This window comes from Elephantulus edwardii, unplaced genomic scaffold (assembly GCF_000299155.1).
Source record: "Elephantulus edwardii isolate Elephantulus edwardi_28Jun2011 unplaced genomic scaffold, EleEdw1.0 scaffold00066, whole genome shotgun sequence".
Classification (NCBI taxonomy): Eukaryota; Metazoa; Chordata; class Mammalia; order Macroscelidea; family Macroscelididae; genus Elephantulus; species Elephantulus edwardii.
This window is the reverse complement of record NW_006399816.1, coordinates 9,077,236-9,101,136: the sequence shown is the minus strand read 5'-3', so window position 1 is coordinate 9,101,136 and position 23,901 is coordinate 9,077,236. Positions and strand designations below refer to the sequence as shown.

The 23,901-nt window shown below is 40.7% G+C and overlaps 1 protein-coding gene across 3 annotated transcripts in view; it reads left to right on the top strand.

The window, feature by feature from the left end:
* The first annotated feature begins 4,567 nt into the window (after positions 1-4,567).
* Positions 4,568-23,901, top strand: part of NEO1 (neogenin 1) — a 247,473-nt gene continuing 228,139 nt past the window's right edge. For 2 of the 3 annotated variants that reach the window (XM_006888321.1, XM_006888322.1), the window contains exon 1: positions 4,652-4,841. In XM_006888321.1, coding sequence (XP_006888383.1) covers positions 4,712-4,841 — 130 coding nt within the window. In that variant the 5' untranslated portion in view covers positions 4,652-4,711. Of the gene's footprint in view, positions 4,842-23,901 lie in introns of all 3 variants that reach the window. The other variant, XM_006888320.1, reaches the window with a different exon arrangement.

Sequence of the window (23,901 nt, the reverse complement as noted above, 5' to 3'; positions counted from 1 at the left end):
GACCTTTTGGTTAGCAGCCCAACATGGTACATCAGCAGGGCTCTTTAAAAAGCCTATGTTGTTGTGTACCACAAGTTGGAAACCAACCCTTAGCTGAGCCTTGACAGGTTTACAGAGGCAGCTATATGCATAGGAGGAGATGGGCCAAAATTTCTTAAAGGTATTTCAAAACTCAACCTATCTAAAGGAACCTCTTCACATTGCCTCCCTCCCATCTGCTTTTCCTCCTTGTTCCCCAATCAGTAAATGTTGTCACCTTCATTCTGCTGTCAAGGCTGAAACCTGAGTCATTCCCACCTCCTCTCTCCCACACACCCTTGTTGTTTCTCTCTCTTATCTGTTCACTGCTCTTAATCTGCTTTCCTACAGGTCACCACCATCTCCTTCCCAGGTTTATGTAACAAAATCAGAACTTGTTTTGAACATAGTTTTGACTCCTTCCAACCTAACCCTCAGAGACGCCTGGGTAGCATGAACGTTTCAGTGTTTAACTACTAGCTGAAAGCTGGGTCATTCAAACTCACCCAGAAGCACCTTGGAAGACAGGCCTGGAGCCCTGCTTTCAGATTACAGCCTTGAACCCCATAGTTCTATTTTGCACACATGGTTGCCACAAGTTAGAAGCTGACAACAATCACCTATCCAAACTCTAGGAAGCAGCCAGTGTGATCCTTTTAAAATGCAAATCGGATGTCAGGTCTCACTGCAGGTGTGGCTAACTCTTAACCAGTTTTAGGTCTCAGTTTAGAGACCAATGTTGTTATATGCCATCAAGTCTGAAAGGGCTCATCACTGACCAGAGCCAGTAAATCACACGGAGGAGATGGCTCAACTTCGTCCTGAGAAGGGGCTAGTGGCTTCGACCTGTATGCCTTTGGGTTGGTAATTCCTTACCCACCAGGCCACCAGAGCTCCCATGAGGCCAATGGATCTTCTCTCATACCTCATACTCCAGCCTCTCAAACACACAATTTAGTCACATTAGATAGATATTCTTACTTTGTTTTCCCACACTCTTTATCTTTCCTTATCATAACACTCTTCACACTTCTTTGTTAAAATTGTTTCTCTTTCTCTGCTAGACTGGGAACCTAGTCTGTCTAGATAACCATGTGTTGCCCTAAAAGCAGGGCCTTTGTTTTATAAATATGCCAAAAATGGATGAACCAGTAATTTTGAAAGCCCAGCACAATACCTAATACAGGATATCTTCAAGAATATTTGTTGAATTAATAGATTGTTGTTGAACTAAAGATACGTGATAATCAAGTAAGCAACATGAAACAAGCAGAATTAATATTGTGCAGGCTTTGTCCTTAGGGAACACACAGAGCTCTTAATTAGGCTTAGTCAGAAATGATTCCCTAAAACACGTGGCTTTTGAAGGAGTAAAAGAGGAAAAAAAATTCTAATGCAATCTAAAGGGCAAATACAAAATTATTAATGCCGATGCAGAAGAAAATAAAAATTCTAAAGACACAGGCAACTGACAACTGAAGTTTGCCATGACTAGGTGTTGTTGGTTGTTTGCCCTGGAGCCAGAACTGACTCATAGTTAAAGCTCCAGCAGGTTTTCAGCAGCTATAAATCGCCTGGGAGGAGATTGCCCTTCTTTCTCTCCTGATGTGACTAGGAAATGCTCTATTTTGAGATGTTGTTGTTTTTAGGTGCCAGTGGAGGTCAGTACGACTCAGATAGATTCCTATACACCCTATACAGAGAGGTTTTCTTTTCTACCTTGGATACTGAGATTCTACAGGGAAATCAATTGTAGATTCTAGTGACTTCCACCAATTAACACTGAACTATATTGTCGTTTTAATGTCAAAGAATCATTCTTTCATCACAGAGAGAATAAGATTTTTACCAAGTTTTGTATATTCACCAGCTTGATTAATTTTTTACTTCAAGTACACTTAGAATAAATTTCACACGATATTTGCTGTAGTTATATTTGGCCTGCACTTTGATAACTTACACTGGCATACAATGGCTACTCTGTTTGCTTTGCTCTAAAAGTTTCTTTGTGCCTTATTCTGTGAACATGCTTCTCATGTTCTAACTTCACTTAGATGAAAAAAAGTGTTAATTTCACAAATGGCTTAATGATAATTCTTCAGACATTAATAGATTAAACAACTTGACAATGTTTTGATTAGGAGTTTAGGTGTGGGCTGAGGTACTGGTGGAAAAACCTTGTTTAGAGAATAAGAATGTTAAGAGGTTAGAAATAAACAAGAAGACAACTTTCATTAGAGATGCTTTACTAATCAGAGGAAAGAATGCTATCACCAAATGATGATTTTAAAAAATATTCATGTTTACAGTAGCAATAACAGACAATAGGTAAAAGACGTATATACTTGGATTATTTTTCAATGTTACTCACAAACTGACTTAGGATCTCTTAACATTCTGCCTGGTGTTCTATTAGTAGTTTACTAGAGTCACTTTGATTAAATCAGTTACTTAATTGGAAGAAGTTATTCTCTTTTCTGAAAAGGAGCCGGAGCGGCTTAGTGTGTAACTTGCAGGACTGCTGAAAGGTCTGCATTTCAAACTTTTAAAGTACTTGACACATAGTGGTTTCATAAATTAGTGCTAGTCCACAACAGTCATATATTCATGTATGATACTTGATACTTTATTAGTTACACCTTATATATGAATTTTTTAAAGCTTGGGGATAAATGAAAGCTTTTCTTTAGAAATTATAGTATACATTTTATAGTTTTAATATGACAATTTTTTCAGTATTTAGAAGAGATTTCAGAAAAATTAACATTTGCAAGACAATTTATAATTTCCAAATTATCTCAGAAGACAGAATAATGATGGATTATTACAGGTTAATTAAGCAAAGACATGTGAAGTAATTGGGAAGTAATATATTCCTAATTTAACAAGTCAATCAGGAGTAGTTAGGAAATATTTTTGCTGGTTAACAACAATAACCAAAACAGAAAGACACTGAATTGTGGAAAGCAGTAAGTGTATGTTTACTCTTTTAAGAGTCAATTGTTTCTCAGAAATTGGATAAGGATTCCCAATTCCACCCTTTTATTGGGCTCAGAGGTTTTGTGAGGATTCCCAGCTCTTCAGCGTTAACCCAAGTTTCATATTGCTTATTTTGGCACTTTGGAATAAAAGAAAAATATCTGAAGAAAATAAAGAAAAGCCACAGAGGGATGTGGAAGTCAGAGAAACAGCCATTTTCTGTGGGAAAGAGCACATTTTGGTTGAGGGTATAAAATTTGAGTGATGAATAAAAAGTCCACTTACATTAATAATCAAACCTAACTCTCCAATTGCATAACCATGCAAAATTAGAAAAAATATTTTCCATGGGTGCAGCTTGTAAAAATTATCAGCATTCTCTTCCGCAGCGAAATGACTACTTTCCTTAACTTTGGGCAGCAGGGGTACCAACTCTTGATGGCAAATGTTTTCAAATCCTGTTCCTCTTGGTTGTTTACCTGGGAGACATATGACTCCCAGGTAAGAAAAGGTGAAGTGCCTGCCAAGGTTTCCTTTACACTCAAGAGGACGAGCCCTAAAGAGCCATGGAGTTGAGCCTTGGCACCTCCCTGCACGAAAAGAGTGGACGCCAGACACCTTTGTCTGCCCCTTGTTTCCTGGACCGGGTCCCAGCCGCGTGAGTGGGGCCATGGGCCCCGGCTCTGTCCAGGGGAAACGCGCGAGGGCGGCTCGGCCAGGAAGCGAGAGGTCGGCGGCGATGCGGCCGGCGCCCTCCCACCGGGCCGGGCCAGGTCCCAGCCAGAGCCGGGCGGGATCGCTATTGTTTTTGGCGAGCACATAAATCCCCGCGCCGACCCTCTGCGCACCCAGGTTTCCTCCCGGAGGCCATTCGGTTTCCTCTGAGGCCCTATATAGAGGCCCTGGGCCCAGGCTGAATCGAGATGTAGATCTGCACGGGCCTGCAGGGCAAGCCTGGACTCTGAATCGCCTCTTGCCCTCAGGTCCCTGCAGCTCTAGGCGACAAGGGAGGTGAGAAGGGGCTATTTTTTTTCCCCGGGCGAGGAAGCCGAGGTGGGGACGAGGAGCTGCTGCGGCGAGAGGGCGGGAGGAGAAGGCTGAGTCCCTTCTCCGGGGTTTCCCTGACGCCAGCAATAGTGCCCGGCGCGCGCCACGCACCCGTCCGCGGCTCCAGGGAGGGAGGGGAGTGGAGCGGGCCCGACGTTGGCCCTCGCGCCAGCAGCTGCGGCCCGCGAGGCGGCAGCCGGGATTGGAGCGGGGGCGTGCCGCGCGCGGAGCCCAGAGTGCGGGCGAGGGAGGCGCGCGCCTGCGCGTGCGCGCGTGTGTGTGAGTGTGCGCCCCGGCCCCCGCCCCCCTTCCCCGTAGATCACGGCTCTCCGCCCCCTTCGCACTGGTGTGTGGAGGCAGAGTCGGCGGCGGGTGGCGGCGCCTGGAACCTGGAGACCGACCCCCCACCTCCCGCCCCGGAATGTACTGACTCCCCTTTTTTTGCTCTCCTCCCCTTCCCGCCCCCCTGCAGGAGGGAGGCGCCCCCAAGTCTCCTCTCCTGCGAGAGGGGTCGTGCGGGCCGGGCCGGAGCAGTGGCAGCGGCGGCGGCCGCAGCGGCCGCGGGAGCCGAGCCTGCAGCGAGGGACCGGCTGAGGCGCGCGGGAGCGGAGGAGGCGAGGGCTCGCGGCGCTGTCGCCGCCGCTGCCGCTCGCTCGCGGGGGAAGAGATGGCGGCGGAGCGGAGAGCCCAGCGACTCCTCAGCACCTCCTCCTTCTGGCTCTGCTGCTTGCTACTGCTCGGGCGCCGGGAGCCGGGCGCCGCGGCTGCCAGGAGTGGCTCCCCGCTGCAGTCCCCAGGTAAGCGGCGGCCCGCGGGGGGCGCCGGCCGGGGTGCGGGGTGGGGGCAGGGGTGCGGCACTGCCTGCGGCGTTTTTGTTTAGGATCCCGGAGGAAACGTGCAGGAACTTCGCTGCTTCGGTCGGGTCGTGGTAGCCGGAGAGAAAGAGGGTCGAGGATGGTGGAGAGTGAAATAAGCAGGAGGGGGCGCCGCCGGGGGGAGGGGCGGCCGCGGTTGCGGGGGCGCGTCCCAGGGTCCGGGGTCGAGTTCAGTGCTTTGTACCCGGGGGCAGGTTCACCCCTAGTCTTTCTCCCCTCCCCTCCCCCATGCTCATCCCACTTGTAAGAGTGGGACATTCTTGTGCTCACACTAGCACCAGTAGAGGCCACTACACACCTCATTAAATAAACAATCGTATGGCCAATTCATTAATTTTCTGGAAAGGAAGGGGGAGGGGGCTGAACTCCGCATTTTCTGGCCAGGGATTTCCTAGCTGAAGTCCCTGGGAGCGCTGGCAGATCTTGAGGGACACCCGTGCAGGCATTGGATCCCCATGTGTGCGGAAGCAGAGGGACACAGTTACCCCCTCACAACCTGTGGTGTTGATTTAAAGATGAGAACACCTTGGAGAATGGCTCCAAATGATTCTATCTACAGTGTTTCCGTTATAAAATGTTTGTTTCCTGGGAATTACAACTGTGTTTCAAAGCCTTCCAACCACTTCTAAACACCGGATTTTAAGTACTTGCAGGTTGTTTTCAAGTAACATAGTAAATGTGTGTATTTACTTTGAAACACTTTTTTTTGTTTGCTGATTTTTAATGCGGTTACTGAAATCGCAAACCTGATAGTAAAGTTCTTACTGTATAGTTGCGGGAAGGGATTTTGGTGGCACAGTCATTAAGTGCTCTACACTAATCAAAAGTTCAGCGGTTCAAACCCACCTGCACTGTAGGAAGCTTTGACATTCTTTATTTCCTTAAAGACTCATAGCCATTGACACCTTGTGGGAAAGTGCTGCTCTGTCCTATCACTATGAGTGGGAACGGGTTCTGTAGCAGTGGATAGGTATAGTCGAAGGGCTAGTGAGTGTGTCATCTGATATTGTTTGAGCATGGAGGCATATCATAAACCTTTGACAGATTTTCTTTCCTTACCGGAGATGTGAAATTTTTATATTTGAAAATCCCCTGATCAGGCCCAGTGTCAGCTTGTAATCACTAAACAGTTCTCCCCCCTTGACTTAATATAAAATAATATTTAAAATCACACTGCAGTGTAACTTGGCTAATAAACTTTGCTTTGATCAGTATGGCTTTGGGCAGTATTAAAGAAAACTTTCAACCTAATGTGAGTAGTACCCAAAGAAAACTTTAAACCTAATATGAGTAGTGTCCAAGTAGATAAATAACAGTATCTTAGTATCAAAATAGCATCCCTGTAATGTCTTGATTCCCACTTGTTCATTTAACCTGCACATGGTTTTGAATATACCTTTCAGCCCTGAGGTGTAGGGAACCTATCTCACCCCTTTTTCATGGGGATGGGCAAGAGAAATGTAATTCTCTTGGGGCATAAGTTCTTTCTTTCTCTTAATTAATATTCTGTGTGTAAAATTGGTAGTTTTTTCATATTATGTATTTTAAGTAATAGGTGGACTTTCTTTTTGATGTTTTGGTAGTAGTTTTATAAGTGCTAATAATTTTATTAAGCTAATAAAACAATGTAAGCAGTCACTTGGAAATCAGTGTTAAATTATTATTTCAACATTAAATCATTTGAGTTTGAAATTGTGCTGATAAAGTGAAAATTACCCCTGACCCCCCCCCCCCAAAATGAAACACTGTTACTTGAGTCAGTTTTGACTCATAGTGGATTGCAGCTCTGTGGCAGTCGGCTTTATTGGTTGCTTATAAATTACGTGAGATATGTAGAAACCCCTCCCCCAACTTAGAGAAATCAAACAAATCATTCATTGGTTAGGTTGGGAAAAGGGATTTGATAAAGTGGTTTTTAAATTTTTTTTTTTTTTCAAATGGGTTTAAGGCCAGCCATAATTTAGACTTCAGAGGCACTGCAGAGATGTTAGTGTACTTCACAGTTAGGTAAAGAAGCATTTCCTAAACATTCTTCATAGATTGTCTTTGTAGCTTCTGTCTGAATCTTTTACATGATAATGAATAAAACTTCCATTACCTTACATGGCAGTCAGTTCTAGTTTTGAGTAATTTCTGTTAGAAATTTTGTTTTATGCAGTACGTTTATTTCAACTGTGATTTTTTTTACCCTATTCATGAAATTTTTTTCTTACCTTTTCTTAAAAAAGAAAAAAAGTAACTTCTTATCTCTTGATTCATTACTTAGTTCCCTGATCAGTTCAGGTTTTTTGTTGCAAGGTGGGATCAGTCCTTGGAGGGATGTCATACTTGGGAGGATGGAGGGACAGTGCAAGAGAGAAAGATCCTCGATGAGATGGATTGATTCAGTCACTGGGGTAGTGGGGATAGATGTGTCGGAGACAGTAAGATTGGCAAGGGATAGAGCAGGGTTTAGGGCCATTGTTCATACGGTTGCTGTGAGTCGCAGGTGACTTGACAGCACATTACAACAACAACAACTCATTAAACAGCATATACAAAGTTTTCTTGTTTTGTATGCACTCTCCTTGTTTTCAGTTATACCTGTAGCTAATGGCTCACCTAGACCAGACTTAATTCATATGCTGTTGAGTAGCCTCACTGAACAGATTTACATTATGTGAGTCTAAAAACTCATCTTTGCTCTTTTTCTCCCATACATTCAATTTCCTTTTTCCAAATAAGAACAAATTAATCCTGGCTCTCACTTTGTTGAGATAAATGCTTGGCCTTCTTTGCCTGTGTTACCTGCATTGGACATCACCATCCAGTTACTGCCCATGAACAGGTCATCCTGGATCTTCATTTTTATATTATTCCCATTGGCAGTAGTTCTGTTTGCTTTCAACCTCTTAACGATATTTCTTGAATTTTCATCTCTGTCCTCACCTGAACTAATAACAGCAGCTGGGTAGCTAATCTCTTTGTTTCCACTGCTGGTTTTTAGAAGTCAGCTCTCTTGCCAGAATGGACTTTCTTAAATACTTTTTTCCTCCCTGATCATGTTGCTGTTTAAATTTTTTTTTTTTAGTTTTACATTGCTTGAGTGTTAGAATCGAATTTGTGTGTGTGTGTGTGTGTGAAGCTTGTGAGGCCATTTATGTTTTTACCACTCCTTATTTGAAGCCTCATCTCTTGGCACCCCTAATATGTACCTTATGTTCCTCCCATCCACTGCTTCATGTTTCCATGTTTTTGTGCATGCTGTTCTTTCTGCCTGTTAATGCCATTTGCCATCTTGTCTACTTCTGAAACTCTTATTTATTCAGTGACTTTTTCTTTACAAACCCCCTCCCCTGAAGAGGGATCGTTGCCATCCTCTATGTTCCTATAGCTTGGTGACTCATTTTTCCATCTTGTGTTACTTTTTTTTTTGGTCTCCTCTGCTGGTCTGACTTCTTGAGGCTTTGTCTTATTCACCTATGTATCCTTAGGTTGGTACACGCATGTAGCGCAGAGAGGTGTTGTTGTCAAGCACCGTCAAGTTGGAACCAATGCACAGCTGACCCTCCAGCAGGTTTTCAGAGGCAGTAAATCACACTGGAGTTGACCGCTCATCTTTCTTCCTCAGAGCAGCTGGTAGATTGAAACATTAGGTTAACAATAAATGTTTGCTAAATCAATATTATGTTGCACTGATCATATAGCCCAACTCTCCCTTTCTGTGATAGACCTTCACACATTTAATGACAGATTTCATGTGTGCATGTCTGTGGTACTCCCTCTGCTCTTCTCCCTTTTAGAGGAATCAACCTTAGTTTCTTTAGCAGCTCTTCATGTTAGTTTTCAGGCTTTTGTGAATTTTTTATATTATCTCAGTTTTAGTATTTATTAACTTTTTCCACTGCTGATCCATTGAGGATTCCTGGTGGCATAGTGTGTAATGGATTGGGGCTACTTTCTGAAAGGTTGGCAAGTTTGAATCTGCCAACAGCTCCAGGGAGAAAATGGGCAGCCTCCTCCTGTAAAGATTGACAGCGTTAGAACCTGGAAGGGTCTCCATGAGTCAGAATTGACTGGATAGCTGTAGGTTCGGTTTGATACATGATGGGTCTTAACTGAGTTGTCAGTAGAAAGGGACTGAGTCCCTCTTCTGCCTTCCTGTTAGGATGAGATACAAAAGTGGTCATAGGTTTCCAGGATGAGTTCTTCGATATCTATAGATAAGAAATGTGACTGCTTTTGGTGAACTATATGAAAATCAATAGGTGATGTGAGATAGTAGAAAAAGGCTTATGGAGATAAATGATTTGATATATAACTCAAGGTTCTGTAGATTCCCAGTTGTCTGTACATTGGGGCCATGGGATGGGTTAGAATAATACCTTTAATAACAGTCAAATAATGAAGTGTAAAATTGCTTATAAACTGTTAAATGCATTGTCTGTGTAGAATGGTGGTAACAGATTGTATTTTTTAAACTTTAAAGACATTAAAATTCTGAAATGATAGCTTTTTAAAATTTTAATGTTGGCTTTATTGATCATTGTTGGTTTCTGTCTAATGAATTTTCACTTTGCTATTGGGGTAGTATTAATAAATCTCTCTGTATGCAGGCTCTGTTTATCTATTTAATAGCCTTTCTTTCCAAATACTTTATTAATGACTTCCATTTGGGTGGGAGGTATTTACCATGGGGAGGTGTTCTGGTGAAATTGTTTCAGTAGTTGGAGAACAAGGGAAGTAGAATATAAAAACTAGATTAAATAAGAGACCAGAATATGTATTCAGCATTAAAGTTTGACATGAAATTAACTCAGTGAGAGGTATTTTTCAGATGTATCCCAAATTTTGACTTGATTTAAATGGAAAAGTTTTTTTATTGAAAATTCTGGAAAATAGAGTAATTAGTATTAATAATTTAGCTATATTTCTTTCTAGTCACTATCTACATGACTTTTTAATTGTATTAAGAGTATGCACAACTAAACATAATTTCTACATATATGGTTCAGTGGTATTGTTTGCATTCTTCAAATTGTATCACCCTTCTTACTATTCTTTTCCAAATTATAGTACCTTAGACTCATTGTGCTCCTCCTTGCCTCTTAAATTTAAAAAAAAAACAACCACCCACAACTTTCTTCTTTCCTCCTCCTCATCCCTGTTAATTAGTATTTTTTCCTGGTTTCTTTCTATTTGTTTAATATAATGTGACCATACAGTGTTTGTCCTTTGGTAAATGACTTTTCCCTCTTAGCATGATGTTTTCAGTGTGCATCCATGTTGTGGCATTTTCTTTTAATGGCTGAGTGATAGTCCATCATGTGTGTGTTTTATAATACATGTCTCTTCATCCACCTGTGTTTTATTCATCCGTTTGTGCACAGTGTATTTCCACATTTTGTCTGTTGTCATTGATGTTGAAGTGACATGGTATAGATGTTGCTCCTGTTGTCTCTTGGGTATATTCCATTCTTGCTATTTTGTAATCATGGTGTCTCTACAAACTTATGTGTATGTCATTTTCCCCTTAATGTTTGCCATTTTTCTTTTTTGCCGTCATATCTTTGAATTGTTTTATTTTTAAACTTAGTTTACTAATACTCAAAATTTTTTTAAGTCAAACAATGTCAAGATATACAGATTTTTATCACTTCCAAAAAAATTTAGCTTTCTATCCATATGTAGCCATTTTCTTTTTGCATTTATGTATGAGTTTGTGGGGTTTTTTTTATTGACTATGCAAAGACATTTGGCTGTCTGGATCACAACAAACTATGGCTAACGTTGAAAAGAATGGGAATCCCAGGACATTTAATAATGCTTATGTAAAATCTATACCTAGACTAAGAAACTGTCATCGAAACAGAAAGAGGTTTAAAACGGAACAGTATCGTTTAAAATCGGGAAGGGTATGTGTCAGAGGTATATCCTTTCTTCAAACCAAATTAGTCTGTATGCTGAGCAAAGAATTCATGAAGCCGGACTCTGTGAAGAAGAACATGGCATCAGGTTCGAAGGAACACTCATCTAAAACCTGTGCTATCCAGATGACACAACCTTGCCTGCTGGAAGAGAGAAGGCCTGAAGAGCTTGTTGCAGATCAAAGACTATAGCCTGCAATATGGATTGTATCTTAACATTAAGAAAACAAAGGTCCTTACCACTGAATCAGTGGGCAACATCGTGTTAGATGGAAAAAGAATTGAAACTGTTAATGATTTCATCTTGCTTGGATCAATAGTCAACTCCCTTGGCCCAATCAGTCAGGATGTGAGGAAACTTATTGCTTTGGCAAGTCGGCTGTCAAGGATTTCTCCAGAATACTGAAGAGCAGTGATGTCAATTTGAAGGCTAAGGTGAGCATGATTCAGGCCATGGTCTTTTAATTTACTTGCTATGCATCTGAGAGCTGGATGATGAATAAGGATGACAAAAAAAGAATTGATGCATTTGAGTGTGGTGGTGAAAAAGTACTGAATATCCCATGGACTGTCAAAAGTATGAGCAGGTATATATTGAAAAAGGTGCAGCTGGAATGCTCCTTAGAGAATGGCAAAGCTTTGTCCTTCATACTTTGGATATGTTGCTAGGAGAGACTATTTCTTGAAAAAGGATATCATGCTTGGAAGGGTAGAGGGTCAGTAAAAGAGAGGAAGACCCCCATCAAGGTGGATTGACATGAAGACTGCAGCAATGGGTTCAAGTGTACTAGAGACAATCATAATGGTGCAGGATGGGACAGGATTCAGGTCCATTGTACACAGGGTTGCTATGAGTCATACTTGATTTGATGGCATACCAGAGGAATGTCTATCTGTGCTTCATTGACTATGCAAAGGCTTTTGACTGTGTGGATCACAACAAGCTATGGCTGACTCTGAGAAGAATGGGAATCCCAGAACATTTGATTTTGTGTGTGCGTAACCTGTACTTGGACCAAAAGGCAGTTGTCAGAACAGAGCAAGGAGACACTGCATGGTTCAAAATTGGGAAAGGGGTCTGTCACGAATGTGTTCTGTCTCCATACCTTTTTAATCTCCATGCAGAACAGATCATTTGGGACCCTGGGCTGTATGAGGAGGAATGTGGCATCAGGATTGGTGGAAGATCCATCAATGACCTGCATTATGTGGATGACACAACCCTGCTTGCTGAAACAGAGGAGGACCTAAGGCACTTGCTGCAGAAGGTCAAGGACTGCAGCCTTCAACAGGGGTTGAAGCTCAACATCAAGAAAACAAAGATTCTCACCACTGGGCCAATTGGTAGCATCAGTGTGGATGGTGAAGAGATTGAAATTGTTAACAGTTTTAGTTTGCTTGGCTCCACAGTCAACACTCTTGGTACCAGCAACCAGGAAATCAAGAGACAAGTTTCATTGGGAAAGCCAACTGTCAGGGGTCTCTCCAGAGTACTGAAGAACAGTGATAATCAGGCTGGAGACTTAAGGTGTGCCTGATCTGAGCTACAGTCTTCACAATTGTGTGCTGTGCATTGGAGAGCTGGACAGTGACTAGGGATGATAGAGAATTGATGCCTTTGAGCTGTGGTGCTGGAGAAGAGTGTTGACTATACCATGGACTGCTAGGAGAAAAAACAGGTTTGTCCTGGAGAGGGTGAAGACAGCCGGCTCCTTGGAATCAAAGATTCTGAAGCCTTTGTCTGACAAACTTTGGGAAAGTTGCAAGGAGGGACCAGTCCTTGGAGAGGGACATCATGTTTGGGAAAGTGGAGGGACAGTGTAGTAGAGGAAGACCGTTGATGAGATGGATCAATTCAGTGATTGGGGTGGCGGGAGTAGGTGTGTCAGAGACAGTGAGGTTGGTACAGAATAGAGTAGGATTTAGAGCTCTTGTACATAGTGTCACTATGAATAGCAAGCAACGTGATGGCACATAACAAGAATAACAGCAACAACATATGAGCATAGTTTTATTTATTTTTTTTTTACATATAAGTGGAATCATACTATATTGTTTTTAAACTTTCTGTTTTTACTTAATGTTGTTATGTGCCACCGAGTTTGTACTGACTTACTAGTCTTGAGAAAGAGCCCTGGTAGCACAGTGGTTAAATGCTTGTCTGCTAACTTTAAAAGGTGGTAGTTCAAATCCCTTATACACTCTGTGTCAGAAATACATGTGGCAGTTTGTTCTGTAAAGATTCAAAACAGAACAAAAAACCAAACCAAACAAAAACCCAGATTTAGTGTCATTGAGTTGGAAGCTCTGTTGGCCTAGTGGTAAGAAGCCGTGCTGCAGTTCTGAAGGCATGGGATTTGAAGCCACCAGCTGCTCTATGGGAGAAGGATGAGTAATCTCATGCGATTTACTGCCTCTGAAAACCCACTCGAGGGGCAGCTGTGGGTCAGTTCTGACTACTCGACAACATAGTGTCATTGAGTGGAATTCTATCTCAGAGACCCTCCACTGATTTTTTCCAAGCCTGTACGTCTTTACAGGAGGAGAACCCTGTCTTTATGGAATGACTGGTATATTAGAACCACTGCCTTTAGGTTGGCAGCGCCTTTTGGCCAGCAGCCCAGCAGCCCTGCACATTTCACACTACAGCAGCCTTGGAAATCCTGTGGAGACATTTCTGCTCTGCCTTTGATCACTGTGGGCTGGAATCAGCTCAGCAGCACCGGGAAATGTGTTTATTACCCAACAGGTCTTTCCATGCTAGTGCACATCGTGTTCCTGTAATTATTATTTAAAATGCTTGCATAACACTCAATGCATGAATGTAATAGAGTGGTCAGTACAAATCTTTATTTATTGAATACTGGAATTATGAGTGGTGCAGATGGTTAAGCATTTGGCTATTAACTGAAAGACTGGTGGATCAAATCTAGCCAGAGGCACCTCAAAAGACAGGCCTGGTCATCTGCTTCTGAAAAAGTCACAATTTTGAGATCCTTGTGGAACAGTTCTGCTCTGCACACATAGGTTTTCTATGCGTTGGAATTGACTCCAATCCATTGAAGTTACAGAGCTCGAGGCATTATGTCAAGCACTTTTTACATATATTTATCTTTTTTACACCCCTTTGTAGAAGATAGTTGTTTGTCCCTATTTTATGGACAACTGATTCTCAAAGATTGAATGACTTGCCAAAGGTTTCAGAGCTATCATGTGAAAATGTTGACATTCACATCTAGGTCTTTCCAACTCTGAAAGTTTACATTCTTTATCACTTTGCACCCTTCTGCTCCTAATTTAGTTAATTGCTATTCTCTTAGGGCACTGGGATTGCTTTTAATTCTTTGTTACAGTAAAGACTGTTGTGATGATAGTTTTTCCGCATGTGGCTTTTTCCTTTTTATATTTTGGGGTGATACGCTAATGCTCAGTTCCCACATCGGGGATTATTGATGAAAAGATAGTTTGTGTGCCTGTGTGGGTCACGGTTCCTTTATTTTAGAAGAATAATGGTTCCATTAAGAGTAATAACATTGGCTAGTACTTATATAACTTTTTAAAGTTATATTCACCTTTAATTATGAACTTTTGAGTACTTACAATTATCCTCTTGAAATGTAGATGCCCTTAACTTCTCCATTTCATTAAGTTAAAGAGTTGAGCTAATTAATAGGTGATCACAAAGGTCCCTGTTACCTTCAAGTTTCTATTATGCTGAAGTCCATAAAATTGAGTTGGTGCATTTGTGTCAGTTAGTGACCTCAGATTTACAGTTGTTGGTTTTAACAATAGTCATTTCTGTTCTCACATGTAAAAATAACCTTTTGTCCGTCTCTTCATTCTACTCTGTAGCATGCGGGCTGCCTGAGTTGTAGTTGGTGGGGCAGCAAATAACAACAAAAGCTCAAGTTATTGTATATATTATTTTCTAATGTGAAGTTAGATATGCTTGGGAAATCTTTTAAGTTGCTTCTAAATGGTTGAATGTGATTTTATTTTGTATGTGTGAAATTAGCTTTAGTGCTGATTTCAGGAGATAGTTTAGTGGTAAGAAATTGTTGTTGTTATGTGCCATCGAGTCGCTTGCGACTTATAGCGACCCTATGTACAACAGCCCTAAACTCTGCTCTGTCCTGTGCCAATCGCACTGTCTCTGACACTCCCATCCTGATTATCCCAGTCACTGAATCAATCCACCTCATAGAGGGCCTTCCCCTCCTGCGCTGTCCCTCCACCCTCCCAAGCATGATGTCCTTCTCCAAGGACTGGTCTGTCCTTACAACATGTCCAAAGTATGTTAGACAGAGCCTCAGAATCCTTGCCTCCAAGGAACCACCTGGTTTAACCCTTTCCAGGACCAATCTGTTTGTTTTCCTAGAAGTCCATGCATGGTACTCTTATTACTCTTATCCAGCACCACAGCTCACATGATTACTAGAAACATTGTATGTGAGGAGATCTGGTGGCACTTGTTGTCAGGAGGGCCCAGTCTTTGGTAAAAGACATCATACTGGGAAAGGTGAAGGGTCAGAGAAAGAGGAGGACGTTCAACAAGAATTGTCTTGACATAGTGTGAGTATAATCATCGGCTCAAGCCTAAAAGAGATGGTGAGGATGGCACAGAACAGAGCAAGGCTCAGATCTATTGTTTATAGGGTCACTGAGTCATAGTCAACTCAGTGGCACCTAACCACAACAACTGGGGGTGCAGTGGTTAATGATCAGGAACAAACTAAAAAATTGGCGTTTTTAATCCACCAGCCTCCCTGTAGGAGAAAGATGTAGCAGAGTACACTTTTGGAAGCTCTATGGGGCAATGCTGCTTTGTTTTATACAGTTGTTAAGAATCAGGATTGTCTTGATGGTAACAAGTTTGCCCTCTATCATAATGGTTCAGAGACAGAACTCTCATTTTCTGTGTAGCAGTCCAGGGTTAGATTTCTGACCAGTGCTGCTCCAGCACAGATACCACTTTGGCACACAAAGCTCTGGTGTCCTAATGGTAAGAACCTGAGTTGTAATCCCAAAGGCTCACTGTTAAGTCCACCAGCTAGCTCCTCTGCAGGAGAAAGGTGGGCAATCTCCTCCCTTGAGAGTTATTGCCTCTTGGGTGGTACTCTTTGTTGCGTGCTTCTCTCTTTACCAATAGGTTGGTGAGGGTACTGGTGGCTTATTAGTTAGGAATTGCACTGCCAACCTGAAGCAGTTTGAATTGAGCAGCTTCGCTGTGAGTGAAAGATGGGCAGTCTCCTTCCATGTGATTTACAGGCTCTGGAAACTTGCTGAAAAGTCAATTGAGTTGGTTCCATTTTGACAACAGTGAGACTGTTTGTGGCTTGAATCCACGCAGAGGCACTACTAGGGAAGAAGAACTGACACTTTCATATATAAAATAGTTTACCACCTACAGGACTGAGGTGAGCAGTGAATAAGCTAGTGTGTGTGCATATTTAGAACAGATCCTGACTTAGTAAGTGTAAACTGTTATTATTGTTGTCATTATTATATATTTGAAGAAGTTGCATGAAAATTAGATAATGCTAATGTAATTTGATTTATATTTCTATCGGATGACTGTGTACACTTAGATGATTAAATGAGTGGAATTATGTTGTTAATGATAGTCACTCCTTCACGCATTGCCTTATGAGTACTATTGCCCTCCAGTCATCAAATCCCTGAGAGATTACCCATCTTTTTTCCAAGGAGCCCAAGGGGATTTGAACTGCCAGAGGTATGCTGCCTTTGGGTTAGCAGTGCAGCTCTCTACAGACTAGCTATACTATCAGTTGTGGTGGTGTTGTGTACCATCAAGTTGGAACTGATCCACAGCTGACTCTCTGGAGAGTTCTCAGAGGCAGTTAATGGCATGGGAAGAGATTGCCCATCCTCCTGCACAGCAGCCGGTGGATTCAAACCATGTGTCTTGGAGATTGCAGCATCTCTTCTTGCCACAGTAATCCCTTGTAAAGGATAATGATTTAATTTAGGGTAGTCAGCTAAATTTCTTAGAAGAGGTAGGACTTGAACTGGTGCTAAAGGCATGAATAAGCTTTAGATAGGCAGGTTTGTTTTTCTTTTTGATTTTTTTTGGTGAGAATAAACTGAGGGGATATAAAGGCATAAACAACAAATGTTCAGTAAACCATTTTTGGAAAGGTTCATTCTTACTCTGACTTTTGTCATTTGCTGTGTAATGAGATGATTATTAGATGGTGAGATAATAGACAGGTGATTTTTTATAAGTGACACGTGACATCAGAAAATCCACTAGAGAGTGTTTGCATCAGTTTTTAAAATGCCTGAAAATTAACCTTATTATTGCATATTTTTAAAGACCTTTCTTGTTTCCTCTTAAGTGTTGAGGTTATCTCTTATGAAGCATTGTTTTTCTCTGGAATTTATTTAGAGCTGCTAAAATAAATGTCAGGGGAATATATTTGTATTTGGAAGCTCTGAGGAAACCTTGTTTTGTTTTGTTTTTAAAACACCCATATAAGCTTTTGTGAAAAAGTGAACTTATTTTTCCTTCTTCAAGTACATTTTTCATTTGCAGTATCAGCATCAGTTTCAGCCATTGTAGTTTCTGTGTAAGAAATGTAGACAACACTCTCATCTGTCTGGTCTTTAACTTTGCCTCTGCTTCTGTATGGTAACTATTGTTGGTATAACATTCCTGTGTCCCGGCCCTGCTTCAGAACTCCTTGTACATTCCCCTTCTCTATCCCATGTTGCACATAATAGTAATGTCTCCTAGGTACTAGATTCCCTATTACAATATTTTTTTTTAAAATTGTATGGTTATAGACTTTTTTGGTGTGTATTGATTTTATAAATATAATGAGGTTATCACTAGGTGTGAGTTAATTTATTGATTTTTCTTTTCTGATCTGGTAAAGTAGAGTTGCATTTTGCTTAGGGATTAGATTGAAGTTTAACAGCAGAGTGAAAAATTGCATACTGGTTTAATTCTCTTTTAACACGCCTTAGGAAACCCCACATTGGAAGCTATTTCATCCCTCAGTAAATTTGGCACAGATAGCTTTTTCCTCGAGTATTGGAACAGATTATTTCTCTTGTTAACTACCAGGTGAGGAGGAAGGCTGTCTTGTATAAAAACGTGTATTTTTAAGCTCTAGCCTTGCATCGTGGTAAAATGTACTTAAAGACGCACAGTGGAGGTGAGCTCCTATTTCATACTGTGTTATCATACCGAATGGCAGGTTGAATAACTTGTTCTGTTTAAATTATTTCGTACTTTCTCTACCTAGTTCATAATGGAATATTTTATTGTAAAATATGTGTGTGATGTAATTTTTCAGTACTTAGTGGGTCCTTTTGTTTTGAACATACACATCTGTTTTTGAGTAGTAAATTGTTCTTTGCTAACCCCATTCCCTTTTTCTAGTTTTGGGTTTTTTTAGATTTTAATGAAAGTTTTATAAAGAACTTGGATTTCCATTCATTGTTACACATTTTCCTCCCTGTCCCACCTCCCCGCCAGTTTGCTTTTTCTTTTGGAAAAAAGTTCTTTCATTGTTATACAGTTGTCCCTCCCCTCTGATCACTTTACTGTGCACCTTTTATTCTGGACTCTTGTCATGCCAATAATACCTCATCATGTGTTCCTTTTATACAGTTCTCTCCCTCGTCTGTTTGAATGCCGTGTACATTATTTATCCCTTCTTTTTTTAGTTTTCCCCCAACCCCCATATCAGTCCTGTTCTTTAACAGTGGCATTATGCAGTATTTGTCTTTTTATGACTAAGATATTTCACTCAGCATAATGTCTTCCATGGTCACCCACTTTGTATAAATTTCATGACTTCTTTGTTTTTCAGTGCTCCATAACATTCTATTGTGTGAATATACCACAGCTTCTCTATCCATTCGTTTGTTGATGGACACTTGGATTGTTTCCAACTCTTTGCTGTTGTGAACAAAGCAGCAATAAACATGGGTGTGTATATATCTGCTTGGGTGGCAGTTCTGGTTTCTTTAGGGTATATTCCAAGTAGTGGGATTGCTGGATCAAATGGTATTTCTATTTCCAACTTTTTGAGAAGCACCATACTGTCTTCCATATTGGTTGCACCATTTTACACTCCCACCAAGAGTGAATAAGGGTTCCAGTTTCTCTACAACCTCACCAACATTTGTTGCTTGCTATTCTGTTAAATTTTGTTATTCTTACTGGGGTAAGATGATATCTCATAGTTGTTTTGATTTGCATTTCTCTTAGAGCTAGGGATTTTTAACATTTCTTCATGTGTTTCTATGGCACCTGAATGCCTTCTTTGGTAAAGTAATCTGTCATATCCTGTGCCCATTTTTCAATTGGTTTGTTTATCTTGTGGTGCTCAAGTATTCTATAAACTCTAGATATAAGTCCCTTATCAGGCATGTCGTTACCAAATATTTTTTCCCAGTCTGTGGCTTCCCTTTTTATCCTACTGGAGAAGTTTTTGGATGTGCATAAGGATTTGATTCTTAGAAGGTCCCATTCATCTGTTTTATCCTGAAGTTTATAGTCCTTGGTTTTAGTCCCAGGTCCTTGATCCATTTTGAGTTGGTTTTTGTATATGGAGTGGGGTGTGGGTCTTGTTTGAGTTTTCTGCAGATGGTTTACCAATTTTATCAAAACCATTTTTAAAAAAGGCTGTTGTTTCCCCACTTAACTGATTTCATCTCCTTGTCAAAAATCAGTTGATCATAGGTAGATGGGCTGATTCCTGGATTCTCAATTCCATTAATCCATTTGTCTGTCTTTGTACCAGTACCACACTGTCTTGACCACCACGGCAGTATATTAGGATTTGAAATCAAAGAGTAAGGTGCCTCCTATCTTATTTCTTTTTTTCCCCCCCTAGTATTTCAGTAAGAGAAGTGTTTGCTGTCTGGTCTTTGTCCTCCATGATTCTTTTTGTTCTGCTGTTTTTTGCTCTATATGCTTTGAAATAGTATTATTACATATCCCATGACAGGAGTCTAGAGCGAAGGCTATATGGTGGAGTGGACCTGGGGGACGGTTTGTAAAACAACGAAAGAATATTTCTTTTACTTTTTCAAGAGGGTAGTGTACTAGGGGGGAGGGTTGGGAGGGGTGAAAAGTGCAACAATGAATGAATGGAAATCTAAAGTCTCTGTACATTTTTAGTGAAATTAATAATAAATTTAAATAAAAAAAGAAATAGTATTATTAGATGTACACAAATTAGCTTTACCTTTCTGGTAAATTTACTCAATTCCTGTAAAAATGCCTATTGCCTTAAAATCTGCTTGTATAATACTGATATAATTGCACCAATAGTCTTTTGTTGTGGTGTTTTAAGTGGGTTTATCTTTCTCCTTTTTCTTTCTGCCTTTTTGTAGTTTTTAATTTACCTTGTATGTGCACCATCTAGTGAAGTTTTGTGTTTTCCTTTTATCTGCCTATTGTTATCTCTTAATAATGACTGATGTATAAGGCATTAAATCTTTCATTTTAGTGTTTACTTTTTATTTTTTATACATTCTGTATTCTCTTTTCTTGGTTTCTTTTTATTTTTTTTAAAAAAGACACTCCATTTTTCCTTGTCTTACAGCTTTCCAGTAACATGCCTTTTAATATTATATCGTAGTTCTAAAATGCATCTTTGGCTTATTACTATTTTTCACTACTTTCACTATTTCTTGGACATTAATTAGTCTTCAGAACACATTCTCTTCATTTATATTTGTCTTTCAATTTATATGTTAATATTGTCTTATATTTTTCTCTGGTGTTCTAGTAGGTAATGATTTGTGCTGCCAACCCAACCAAGCAGCTGCTCCACAGGAGAGAAGCATGGACAATCCCTTCTCATGTGATTTACATAGAGCCTCTGAAAACTCACTGCAGTGTCAACTCTAAGTCGGTTCTGACTTGTTGTTACATAACCACAGCATATATTTGAGCTATACAATATGCTCTTTAGAAAAAAAGACATGAGTGAAAGTTGTCAGGAGATTGGGATCCCATTCAACCATCCATACATTGCTGTGACCTTGGTTACTTTGTGTCATCGCTCTTTGCACTATGTGATACTTGTTTCCATTCATCCTTTCTCCTCTCCCTTCTCACCTTCTGAGTTTTCTCCTTGGCCAGTACTGGCCTTGTGATCCTCTGTGGTTTAGTGTTTTATGTATTTTCTCCATGATGTTACTGTTCATCTTCTCTCCAAACTCAACTCAGAATCAGTGCTATCACATTGGTTCTGACTCGTATTGATCCTCCACTGGGTTTCTGAGGCTGTAAGTTGCAATGGGAGGAGATTGCCTATCTTTCTCCTAAGGAGCCGGTGGTAGTTTCGGACCACTTGTGGTCTTTGGGTTAGCAGTGAAACTTGTTGTGGGAGACACCACCAGAGTTCTGGTTCACCTTGTAGCTTGGTCTGTTGTTCTTCTGCAAGTTGTGCCATAGGAGAGAGGTCAGTTCCATGCTTAACAAGCAGCTAAGGACATTGTTCTCAGGGTTCCACAGTCTCTGTTGGACAGATAAGCCCAATAATTATTAATATTTTAAATTTGGTTCCACATTTGTCCCCTGCTGTATCCAGGACCTTCTATTGTCATCCCTTTCAGAATGATTAGCAGTGGTAGCTGGGAACCATCTAGTTCTTCTGGTCTCAGGGTTGTTGAAGATCATGAGGTCCATTGGTGCTGTGGACTAATTGTTTCCACGTGTCTTTTCTTTTCTTCACTCTACTTTATTCCTGAGAGGGAGAGACCAATAGTTCCATGTTAAATGATGTCTTCCAGGCTTTTAAGTCCCTAACATATCTCAGCAAGGTAGAGTGTCCTGTGGACCTTATTATGCCAATTCACCTTGGTGTACCCTCAAACTATATGATCAGTGATTAATTTTCACATGGTGTTTGGTGTTTTATTATAGTTAAAGGTTTACATAATAGTGCCCCCTTATTGGTTTGACTCATTTTGTGGATATATTCACAGTACATACACACACTCATGTTGAACTGTCACTGACAAATCTATGTAGGATCATGGGTGTAACTTCTTTCATTTGATGGTAATTGTTTGATACAACATTATTGTTTTTAAGCCAGAATTCATTTAGATTTACTCACATCATACTTTCCCTCTGTTGCCTTTAATATCTTTCTGTGTCTTTGAGCTGCCATCTGAGATAATTTTCCTTCTTCCTAGAGAATATCATTTAGTATTTAGTTAGCTTTGCTTGAGATGAATTCTCTCAGCTTTTGTATATATGAAACTATATTTCACTTTCAGTTTTGAATGAATCTCTACCTCTGTGTGTGTGTGTGTGTGTGTGTGTGTGTGTGTGTGTGTGTAGAGGGAGAGATGGGTATTGAGTTGTAAGTGGTTGTTGTTTTGTGCCATGGAGTCATGTGTGACTTATAGTGACCTTCTGTATATTGAAACTGAATCCTGCCCTCTCCTGAGCCAATCTCATCATCTCCGACAGACCTAATCCTATTTCTTCAGTCACTGAATCAGTCCATCTCATCCTGGGTCCTCCTCTCCTGTGCTGTCTCTTCACCTATCAGAAAATGATGTTCTTCTCCAAGGACTGGTCCCTCTTGGCCATGTGCCCAAAGTATGTGAGACAGAGCTTCAAAATCCTTGCCTCCAGGGAGCAATTTGGTTTCAGCCTCTCCAAAACAGACCTTTTTGTCCTTCTGGCATGTTCAGCACTCTTTTCCAGCACTACAACTAAAAGTATTGATTATTCTTTTGTCATCCTTAGTCGTTGTCCTGCTCTCTGATGCATAGCAAGTAATTACAAAGACCAGGAAGCTCAGTATCAGCTGGGAAAACTAGGCCAAGTGCTAATTGTGGAACCAGACCATCAACTACTCATATGCAAGTTGAACCTGAAGCTAAAGGAAATAAAATCAAATCCACAAGAACTAAAGTTTGACCTCAAATCTATCTCACCACAATTTAAAGATTATCTGAGGAACAGGTTTTGAGGTCTTGAACACTAATGAGCAAAGACCAGATGAGCTGTGGGAAGATATTAGGAATATCATCTATGAAGAATGCTAAACGTCATTACAAACACAGGGGAGGAAGAAAAAACCAAGATGGATGTCACTCTGAATATTGCACTAGAGTGCTGAGAAGCCAAAGCAAAGGGAAGAAATCAAGCAATTAAGGAGCTGAACAGATGTCAAAAGGCAGCTTGGCAAGACAAAGCAGAGTATTATAATGAAATGTGCAAGTTAACTTAGGTAGCTGGATATTTTTAGACCTTTCTCTAGATTATCCTCTTGTCTACTGACCTTTGTTTCTGGTCAAAAGTCAGTTGTCAGTTGTCTTTTTCTCTTTTTTAGATAAAATGTTTCTCTTGTTATTTGGCTAAAGCATTTGATCTTTATCTTGGGTTTAAAAAAATATATAATGTACCTAGTGTGGTTTTCTCACTGTATCTCTTGTTTAAATTTCTTGGTTCTATGGAGTAATTACTGCCATCAGTTTGGAGAAAGTTTTCATCTTTTAAATTTTTTTATGCATTAATGTTGTGCTCCTTTTAATCACTTTATGCAGCTGAGAGCTGGACAGTGAATAAGGATGACAGAAGAATTATTGAGGCCTTTGAGTTGTGTTGAAGAGTACCAAATAGCCTATGGACTGCCAAAAGAACAATCAGATAGGTCTTGGAGAGGTGCAGCCAGAATGCTCTTTGGATGCAAAGGTGATAAAGCTTCATCTCACATACTTTGGAGATGTTTTTAAGAGAGGCTATTCCTTAGAGAGGGACATCTTACTTGGAAAGCTGGTGGGCTGGCAAAAGAGAGTAAGACCTTCAACCAGGTGGATTGACACAGTGACTTTGGCATTGGACTCAAATGTGTTGGAGGTGATGAGGATGGCACCGTACAGGACAGGGTTCAGATCTGTTGTTCAAAGTTTTTGCTGTGAGTCGTACAGCAGCAATGCCGCATTAAGGATCCTTGGTCATGTGGTGTTGAAAGTGATCAACTGCCAACAAAGAGGTGTAAAATGTGAACCCACCAGCTTCCACAATAGAAAGATGTGGCAGTCTGCTTCTCTAAAAACTGAAGCCTTAA